Source organism: Oryzias latipes, chromosome 21, assembly GCF_053564925.1.
Source record: "Oryzias latipes strain Hd-rR chromosome 21, Olatipes_Hd-rR_3.1".
NCBI classification, from domain to species: domain Eukaryota; kingdom Metazoa; phylum Chordata; class Actinopteri; order Beloniformes; family Adrianichthyidae; genus Oryzias; species Oryzias latipes.
Window position 1 is genome coordinate 5,385,630 of NC_136257.1, and position 11,098 is coordinate 5,396,727.

The window sequence follows — 11,098 nt, forward strand, 5'->3', positions numbered from 1 at the left end:
TGGCCTGAGAGCATCATTAACCAACAGGCTGTGCAAGTGTGGATGAGGGAGTGAGAATTATCTCTCGCCCAGGAAAAAGTAAACATTCATTTGCAAAGACGGACATTTAATTCAAGGCAACAGCTGAGGGATGAGGGTTCAATCTGGATGCTGTCAACATGCTGCTCTGGTACAAGAGGAGCTTTTTCTTTAGAGCTTCTTTATTTTTAACTGCATGAGGGAAACCGATCGTGTAGGAAATTCATCCATTCAACACCTTTGATAGTGTTAAACTACAGGATTTATCAGCTTTTGATCAAGAAAATTAAAGCTTATTATTCTTAATGTTAAAATGTTACATCTTCAGAACACTCAAACCTCGGCTATCTCCTTAAATAAATCCCAAAAAATGTTTCAACTGTTATAGATGTGCTGCTTTTATTTAAAAAATTTGCATTTATTTGAGGCATAATTTTACATTAGACTGAAATAATTAAAAAAAAACATAAAATCCTAATTACCTGTTTTTCAAAATAAATTTTAATAGTAAAAATCCTTTTTTATTGGGTTATATATTCTATTTCGAAATAAAGTTATTACAGTTATTTTGCTGTAGCAACAATGTGCAACTATTGCAGATTCAACAACAAAGTGGAGACACAGCGCCCTCTACTGTCATGTCAGGGGATGCCTCCTGTTACGAGAAGTTGAGTCTGAAAGGGGAACATCATCTTCTCCAGAACAAAGACATCAAAGAAACAGTTTATTTACTCATTGATTATAGGAAAATTGAGTGTTTTCAAAAGTATTTATGAGTGATAAATACATTTGAGTTAGATATTTTCTATATGCTTTAGTTTACTTAAAGTTTGACATTTTCCTTTTGTGATTTTTGAGAGCTTTTCTGAATGTGTTGATTAATGTCCAGTAAAAAGCTCACCGACTGAGAAGCTCATGCATTCATTCATCTTCTAAACCCGTTTTTTCCCTTTTGGTCACAGGTCTGCCGGAGCCAGTCCCAGCCACTTGTGGGCGAAGGCCCATCCTGGACAGGTCGCCAGTCTGTCACAGGGCCACAATCACACACCTAGGGACAATTTAGAGTAACCAATTAACCTATGATGGGGAGAGCATGCAAACTCCATACAGAAAGGTCCCCCATTGGTGTTCTGTTTCAGGTCGCCCTGCTGGGACTCTTGTTGTGAGGCAAGAGCGCTGACCACTGCACCACAGTGCAGACTGAGAAACCAAAAAAACATCCATACCTGGATGAGAGCTGCAGGGCTGCTGGGATGATTTACATGAAGACACTCGAAATAGAAAACACTCTGAGCAGTCTGAAGAACAGCTTTGGGTACAATTTTGCCTTTTTAGTTTTTAACATGGAGATCCAAAGGAGTTACGCATACTGAACAAAATGGGTGCAGTTTAGAAACAGCTGCACACACAAAACACAAATCCATTTTTTCCCACCATTGGTGCTCCATTTATTCAACGGTCCCCAGGGTTTTATATGTTTATTCAGACGAGTGCGTGAAACCAGCTGTGAGACCAACAAGCAGTTTACGAATTAAAGAGCTGCTGAGTTTGACCTACATAAAATGGATTAGCGGAGTAAAGTTCTTTCCTTATCACTTTACAGGCGACAAACAGAAAAATAAGGTAAAGGGATCTTTCAGCAAGATGCAATTCCAGCCAGAATACTGATCTAAATGTTTTCTTGGGGGGGGTCATTTAGACTTGGTTGGAAAAGATGCAAGAACGGTCCAAGGACTTCAGCCAACATTTTTTGAAAGATGTGCAACGAGGTCCTCGGTTCACTTCTGTGGGTCAGATGGTACTAAAAGTGAAATCCGTCATGAAAAACACTACAGTGCTCCAGAATTCACTACATTTATATTTATACATTTATACGTTTTTCCAACTCCAATAAAACACGGTTGGGTCCAAATCTTTTAGCACCTTATCTAACCATTTCTGATACTATTTTGTATCAGGTGAGCTGAATATTAAATTCTATCTTCTTCCGTTTATTCCCTTTCAGGCTGCTGGAGCCTATCTTGGCAACTAGTGGCCAGGATAGGGCTGCTGGAGCCTATCCCAGCCTCTTGTGGGCAAAGGCATGGGGCACCCTGGACAGGTCGCCAGTCTGTTGCAAGGGTAGTGTCCACAATCACACACTCTCACATTCACATCTAGGGACAATTTAGAATTAACCAATTAACCTATGAAGCATGTTTTGGACGGTGGGGGGCGGGAAGCCAGAGTCCCTGGAGAAAACCCACGCATGCACGGGGAGAACATGCAAACTCCACACAGAAAGGTCCCCCATTGATGTTCTGTCCAGGGGCCTGTGAGGCAAGAGCGCTAACCACCATGCAGCCCTAAAAAAACTATTTTTTTAAAAATATTTTTAATTTGCAGTCAAAAAAAATATATGCACAATTTATAATATTTTGTTGTGCTGATTTTTTTTTATTTATTTTTTTTATTCTTAATATTTGCTAAATTTGAATAACAAGAATCTGTTTTGGAAAATAGCTTTGTGCCTTTGCTTCTGCAGAGACCATTTTCTGTATATTTTAATCAGAATTTGAATACCAAACTAGATAAATGACACACCTTTTTGTTGTTCTTTGAGAGAAACAAAGAAGCTAGCACGTTTAACCATGTTTGTATCAGCGGTATTATTGTACCCCTTTATTATTTAGTGCTGCCAAAAATCTCACAAGAAAAAAAAGGGTTTTATTTTAAAAATGTACTGTAAAGTAAGTAAGTAGAAACGTTAAAACAAAAAGGAAAGTACACTAGTTCAAATTTTATTCAAATCATTCACAAACAGTTCAATGACAGGTCAGAATTAAGGCGACCTGGACCTGTAAGGCAAATTATTATCTATATTTGAACAAATATAAGAATTTTAGGTCCATGTTATGGTGTAAAGAATATGGAATGTATCACTTAATTTGCACTGATTAAATTTTGGTTGGTTGAATTTACAAATTTGCCCCACAAAAGGTAAAATAAACAGTATTCTTAACCATTGCTGACATTGCACTACCTGCTACTACATCTGCCGCATTGAGATGATCCAATGTGACACAGGGTGTCTTTTATTTTGAAAGGAAGTCATGTGAACATCTGTCAAAAGTCAGAAACTTTGTTGTATTTTGAAAAAGGGCTGTTTTCTCTTCATGTTCATGAATTATTTATGCAAAAAATCATTTCTTTATATTTATTAATCATAATAGTAACATAAAAACAAACCAGTGTCTTATTTTTCTATAAAGTGAAGTAAAACTTTGTTGCTCCCACTGGATTCTTGTCAGTAGGAAATAAAACTGAATGGCTCTTTAAGTGTTAAAGGTTGCAGACCCCTGGCTATAGGATATGCTACCATACACAAGTTATGACAAAGACCTAATAAAAGAGCAACGATGCCTGCAAATGTTCTTAAGTAGGAATCAATTAGGATTTTTTATATCCTAAAAAAACATCTGATAAGATAAAATCCAAATGTCAATCTTAAAATCAGTGCTTACTTCCCTCTAAGGATCAATTTGAAAATCACAGACAAAAGTTGGCAAATAAATAAAGTTCCTTTAAGCAAAGAACTCTGAATCAACAAAGAAAGACTAAAAGAAAAAGTGGGATCCATGCAGAAGCTGCCTCTCCCACCTGCAGTGATGCCGAGCTGAATCTGTCTGGAGCTAACATCTGCCTTTATGTCCTCCTTTCAGAAAGCTCAGAGGTTGGCCCACAAACCAGCCGTGCACAGGAGCATCTGTCCGTGCGCATGTCCGTTTATTAACTTAAACCACTGCTCCGCTCATGCCGACATTCTGACTCAACACACCTTCCTGACGTTATCCAGGTGATGGAGATGTGCTTTGACACTCCAAAGGACTTTTAGGGGTTTGAACCCACCTTTAGTTGGTATTTAACTTTCATTTCCAGAATTTTAAAAAAAATCTCAATGCTACAGAATTCATTTGAGAACATTTTTATTTTTAAAATGACCATTTAGTGAAATGGAAAAGAAAAACTTGAAACTTCAAATTTACTATAGTAAAATCCTACACATTTTTGACAAATTACATAATAGATAAAGCGTTCAGTGAAAGAAAAAAACTGCTCTCCATTGTCCTGCGACTTGCAGCACGTGACTAAAGAAAGAGGGCACAGCTGGGGAAAATGGATTTGTTCCTGCAGCTGCAGCCCAACGACAAACATACTCCACGCTTTTTAGTCAAGCAGCATTTCCCTGTAAAAAAAAAATAACATATGAACCTCCTGCCTGTTTAAGTTTTGCAACGTTAGACTGTCCCCAAAATGTCTGCATGAACCAAAAAAAAAAAAGAAACATTCTTCTAGAACGTGAGGAGAAAACAACAGCACTACTGGAAAAAGGCGCACACGTCTCGTCTTATGGAAGGGAGAAATCAAGTCAACTGTTAAAAAAAAAAAAAAAAGAGTTAGATAATCTGAATAATGAAGACAAATATGATAGAAACTCTATCATACGGCCTTGGTGTGTCTCACCTCACTGTTCTTTCACGGGAGAATCTGATGCAAAAAGTAAAGGTTTGTTTTTCTGAAAAGGAGGAAGAGGCGCTTTCAGGGCTTGACCTCCGTTATCGAAGGGCGGCTGTTGCCATGGATACACGAGGGAATCAAAGAGAGCCCACTGGCTCCTCTTCTCACCTGATCGACGGTCACACTGACAGTCACAGCGGGGGTGTTACAGAAATCTGTGAGCATGTCGAGAGGAAGGAGTGGGCAAGAGATATCTTTTCCTCTGATTAGGTTTCTGTTTGGTCTGTTTTTTACATTTGATATCAATCTTTTGGAAAGTTTTTTTATTCTTCCTCCTGTGAACCACAATACCGCTCCTTTAATGCAGTGGGAAAACAGTTACAGATTTCCAATCCGGTTCAAATGAGCTGCCTAAAACCAAACCAATAACACAGCTACAAATCAATTCTGACCTATTCATACTATGGTTTTCTTAACACCATTTTATTTTCTGTCTACCCTGTGGTAGATAAACACAGATAGACAGTTGGACTGCTTTTGTATCTCCGTTTAGCAGTCTCTGTTTCCTTGGCAACTTGCTTGCAGGTTGGAGAAGTCCTCGATGAGTCCCGTCTGTGACACGAGTACCAGAAGGGACCAAGTAGAAGAACTACATTTGATGTATTTTTTTGTTCTTTTTGGAAGGGTCTGCTCTGCCTGCATTCCAACACCACGGCCTCTATGAATATTACATGTCTGTTAGATGCTTCGAAGGCAGGAGAAATTCCCAAACCGACACGAATGAAGGTCATTTATCCCCACAGCGGTGGCCAGAAGCCCTCGGCTTCATGACATATTATGGGATGTCCGCGCCAGCTTCACTTGGACATCATTTCTAATGATCTGATGATAAAGTGAGGTTGGGAACTAGCAGTGGCGATAGAAATTTGATCTAAGATGTTTTCTTTGGATGTTACTCTGTTTTCTAGCAAGTGCGTAGAAAGCATTTGTCGTATTCAAATCAGTCCAACGTTGGTTTATCCTGTATTTTGCTTCCAGTCTAAACTTCCAGTCTAAGGCTTTCTGATTATTTTCAAATAATCAGAATAATCACTGACCATTGGATCACAGAAGAAGAAGACATCTGATCTGCACATCTTTGTTGTTGTTTTTATTTTTAGACATTTTCTATGTTAGTCCTTTGCTTATTCAGCTTTACGTCTTCATTGACTTTATTCAGTCCTTATGTGCCAAATTTCTGTGGGAGCCAAAGACTGCGGCTGGTTGGTGAACACTATCATGCGCTTCAATACTGCTTCAAGGCCACTTTTGTTCTAGAATTTCTACTTGATGCATCCTAAAGAGAGCCTGTCCTGTTTTTTAACCTGATTTCACTTTGTGCGATGTTTATTGCCTGAACTGTTAAATATAATGAGCCCTCGTTATTAAACGGAAGTGTCCCACCTGTCTGAGGATGAAGCTGGTGGAGGTGGTGCTGCCGTCAGACCTCTTCAGTCGACTGCGTCTGGAGTAAGTTCCTCTGTTCACCTGGAGATGCCAAAACAAGAAAAAAAACAAGTCATCGCTACAATTCATCAATCTAATGACGCAGAGACATAAACGAGGGCAGCATGCCTGATTGTTTTCCAACAAGCCCTAGTCTGGCCTATGTTCTACTTGCCTTTACACACCCGATCCAAGTAAAGAGCTGTAAATAAGGCGATAATATTTGGAAAACATGCAGACACGTTGGCCATTGACCCATCTAGACTCTGGGTCATATTTATTCTGACTTTTCAGTAAACTGTTCTCTGGATGAAATGGTTAATAGTCCGAAGTTTAATCCTCAAACCTTGTTTATACTTGGTGATTTGAAACATTTATCAACCTCAAAGATCTTCATTAAAATACATTTATGCTGATGTTTGGTAGATCCAAGAAGGACACAGTTGTGGTGATCAAAGAAAAGCTTCACGATTACGGAACCACAGATAACACAACTTTTTTTGTTTTGTTTTACAAAATAAGTTACTTACATTCATGGTTTTCAAACTAAGAGTGACCTGGGATGGGATCTTTGTAAATAATGATTATGGAGGTTGGCGAACGAGCCGGTAAGATTGTTTCAGCATCAAATAGGTGGAGAAAAAACTTTGTGCTGCTGATTTACGGATTGGATTGGACGCAATTCCAAAAGAAAAACTCAAAAGTAACAAAACATGGTCCTGCTGAAATGACTTTACACTTAACATTTACAGAACTGAATCCAAGGCTGTAAAATCCAATGTATACATTGTGAGTTGGGGTATAACAAAGAAAGAAATCCAGATGATGCAACTGTTTGTAGGGAACTCTCTTTGACTCTCTGATCTGAATTCACCTTTTAGCACAACTTGCTATTGACCCAAAGAGATGAATGTGAATGGTTTTAGTAATTACAAAATGTCACTTCATTGCTCAAGGTGAATAAGACATTTTCTGACACCATGATAGTGATGGTGATAGTCGCAACTGAACGCACAAATTCTCTCAATTAAGTACGGAAATTTGTTAAGATCGTGTTAATCTGGGGCAACTATAGAAAGAATAAAGCAAACACTAAATTCAAAATTTGATCATAAGCCCAATAATAGTCATCAGGTCTGTGAGTATTTACAGTGTACAAAACAAGAATATTATACGACAAACTGGTATATTGCATCTGCAGAAATGTCTGTTTTTCCCTTCCAATTCTTGAGGATGTAAGTCCCTGGTTGTTTTTCTCAAGACATTAAAAAGTTACAAGACTGTTTCCAATGTTATTATCTTTCCATCCGAGATATATGAAAAACCATTGCAAACCTAATAAGGACAAAGAAATTATGAAAGACCAACCAATAAAATATCAAAGCATCCAGTGGGGATCAGAAAAATGTACCACATGCACTATTTCAAGTCCAAATGTGCCGCTATCTGACTGATTTAGGATGGCAATATTCTAAAAACAAATACTATTACAGTTATTAAATACCAGCAGTTCCATGTAGTCTTCATATTGTTATATACCTAACTGCTGACTTTGAAAGTCTTTAGTAGGGCTGGGTTTTAAAAAAATCTCCTTTTTCATTGGTTCATTTAATCCAAGACTGCATTTTCAGAGCTACTTGTGGTATTTTTCAATGAAAAAAAGATTTCATTTAGTTGATATTGTAAGAATTCATAGTTTTTTTTTAAATAAACTTCCACTCTCGCTTGGTCTACGGACGGTTATTAGTTATGTAAAAACAGCTTTTTCTGACCAACAATGGAAAACTTATGCTTAACCCAATGGTGTTGACTACGAAGTTGAATCGTGACTGTTTTGGCACTGAAACCAGTCCATGGAAAATGTGTCCATGTTGTTCTGCCAGTTTGACCTTTTTTTGGGCCAGATTTCATCAAGGGATCGTGGTGTGTATCTACTTTTTGTCTTTGGTTTAGGTAATCAAATTGTGAGCAGGTTTTGAACTTTATCTATTTTTTTTACACCTCCTTTGTCCTATTTAAACTCCAGGGCATCTTTCCTTCAGTTGCCCCATAAACACCTCAGGCTGTAGGGGTTGAAGTGGCTCTGCCTCCATTCTGCTCTCTTGTCCTCTCTGATGACCGGATTACATGAAATCAATCTACGACCAAGAAAAAAAAACATCTCCAATTTTGGCAGACTTGTTTTCTCTGACCTACTTTTTCATTTTACCTCACTTGAGGTGCAAGAGGAGGGGTGTTCAATGATTGATGTTTTTTCTGTTACTCTGCATGTGAGGCGTCCTGTCTCATGGTGACCTAGAGGCAGCATCTGTAAGGCGAAGCAAATGCAGCAGGAGCAGATATTCTCAGAATCTGCTCCTGTTACTGCAAGTCCTAAAATGAATTTTGAAGAGGAAACAGGTATTAATGAATGTGTAATATGAATTCCTACATGTTCTAATAATATGGCCAAGCGACTCTGTAAATTCTATTGCATAAAAAAAAAATCAATTGATTCTGTTTGGGTAACTGCTCCAAGGCAAAACATCACAAAAACTGTAAAACGGTGGTGCATTTCCAGGACTCGCAAAACTGTAATCTATCCAAACAATTCAAGCTAAAAAATAAAAAAAGGCTAATTTAGAGGTTGGTTTTATTTTGTCTTCATAGATAAATTGATTGGCTTTGTTGCTATTTCCACAAAGCACATGTTCTCAAAATAGGAAGATTTTTTTTAAATAAAATATGGCTAAAACATGACCTACTAAGTTAAATCCACATCTCTCAAAACAGTTTAAAGCAACTTTTTTGGTCTTTTATGTGTTGCATTTTTAGTATTCAGTGTTAATACAAACATGGAGAAGAAAAACCTTTTTAAAATGTTTGTTTGTGAGGAGAAAATGTCATTTTTCTCCATGGATCCAGCTCATCATGCACTATTAGGAGCACTTCATCAGAAAATGTTGAATTATTAAACACCTAGTTTAATTTGATGTTTTTAATAATTTAAATCCTAGTAATACTGCAGAATCTCTGCATTTTCCTTGAGTTTGTGATTCAGTGGAAACCAATAAAATACAATTAAATCACATACAGAAGGAAAAAAACAACAAATTTCCATTTTTTTAAGCTTTTTTTTAATAAAAAAAAAAGTGTCAACTGTTTTTGTCTGAATTATTTAGACAGTATTCCTTTGGTCTAGGTTTCCATCGTTAAAAGCCTAGCTAGTATATATTCCAGTACCTGAAATACGGGCTTCGGCAGCCCGGCGGCGTCTCCTAACCCGTGTCGGGTGTAGATGTGACGGGACATCTCCGCCAGTTCGTCGGTCCAGGGCGGCGGCTGCCGCTCCACGCCGCTCCATTGGAACTGCTGCTGTTCCGGTGTCGGGCAGTGAAGCGCGGACTCCAGCTTCACTCCGGATCAGACCCTCAAACGGAGAGAAATAAAAGAAATGGCTGGAGCTGACCGCGTTGCTGTTCTCCTCTGCCCCGTGAAGCAGCACGGACAGCTGCCCAGCATCAAACGCCGCTCTCATCTGCCCATTCACTCTCTTTATAACGTGTGCTGCGTTCGGGAAAAAAAACCAAATGCACTTTCAGATCCACTCAAACCTGCACTAAGACATGTAAAAGTTCACATAGATTATTAAATGTTTATATGTGAATAAACAAATATATGGTATTAATATTTACTAATTATTTTCTTTTAAATATATAGTACAACTGATCCCTGCTGTCGGAGTTAAACTTTTCAAGCTGCAAGTGAACGCAGCACAGTCTCGTAACATCAAAGCGGTATTAAAGTGTCTGATCACAGACAATAGGTTAAAAAATATGAAGTGATGTTTATGCCACAACATTGCAAACAAAACTTACTAAGATGCAAATGAAAATGTTTAAAAAAAATGTGAAAACGAAACAAAATTTAAAAGCAAAAAAAAAATTAAAAATAGGAAGCAAAGAGAAAATACTTGAAAGCAAATATTTAATACTTTCATTTGCAACTTTTGCAAAGTTTTGTTTGCAATGTGGTGGCATATATGTCACTTAATAAAAGAACATTGTCACTGGTTCAATGGACTTATTAAAATACTCTGTCCATCCGGGCAGTTTACAAATTAAACTACATAATTACAAATTATTAATATCAGAGTGAAAATAGCAATTAAATGCAGCATAATGTTGAGATAAATAAATAAAAGCTTAATTAATAAAACATACTTACCAGGAGTACATTTGTAGTATTTTTTTTACTTTATTTAACATTTATGTCTATATTTTGTGTTTATTTTGACCACTTTTGTTTACCTTTATTCTTAAATTTTAAAAATACACTTTTGTTTTAAGTAAATTCTGACAAAGGAAATTCAAGCAATGTGGCAAATTTTAGAAAAGCTGGCTAAATCTGACAAAACTTTCAGCTGTAAACTTTATTTGCTGAAATTTTACAGCTGCTGCATACTTTAAAAAAAATCAGAATTTCTTAAACAGGTTTAATGTGTTTGCTCAATTCGTTTTTCTTAATCGTTAGTCATATGCAAAATCACTGCACATTAAAGAATTTACAGCCCTTTCTTCTTGTAGTTTTATAATGCATAGATAATAAAAACCTACAATTTTGAAAATTGAAAGTTAATGTATCACAGCAAACTGACCAAATAAGCTCTTTTCAGTAAAATATCAGGTTTCTGAAAACTATCCACGGTTCTTTGCACTCAGTATTTGGTAGAGGTCCTTTCACAAATACAGCATCACTGCAAGTTAACCTTTTATCCACTTTTCAGCTAACATGCTTGCATACAGCACTCTGAACCATTTGCTTGCTTAGCAATGACCTTTTGTGGCTTAGAGCAGCTATGAGGCTCAAAAAAGGTGTTTATTTACTGATTAGTTTGTAACTTTACGAGTTCCAATCTACATTTGACAATTCTGTATAAAAGTAATACATGTACTTTTTAATATGACTGTATGGGAAAATGTAACTTTTTAATCAAGCCGTTCAATTAGTTCAAGATGTATGCATTCAAACAGTTTGGACATAACTGAATGAACTGACATAATAATGTTGTTCGTGTGTATGGAAAACATTTATCTTATAAGACTATTTAAAAAAAAAA

The 11,098-nt window shown here is 37.0% G+C and overlaps 1 protein-coding gene across 2 annotated transcripts in view; it reads right to left on the reverse strand.

The window, feature by feature from the left end:
• cacnb4a (calcium channel, voltage-dependent, beta 4a subunit) overlaps nucleotides 1-9,550 on the reverse strand; it is a 36,164-nt gene extending 26,614 nt beyond the window's left edge. Inside the window, exons 1-2 of one of the 2 annotated variants that reach the window (XM_023950742.2) lie at nucleotides 9,223-9,550; nucleotides 5,959-6,042 (exon numbers count right to left, since the gene is read on the reverse strand). In XM_023950742.2, coding sequence (XP_023806510.1) covers nucleotides 5,959-6,042; nucleotides 9,223-9,291 — 153 coding nt within the window. In that variant the 5' untranslated portion in view covers nucleotides 9,292-9,550. The remainder of the gene's footprint in view (nucleotides 1-5,958; nucleotides 6,043-9,222) is intronic. The other variant, XM_023950743.2, reaches the window with a different exon arrangement.
• Nucleotides 9,551-11,098: the final 1,548 nt, after the last annotated feature.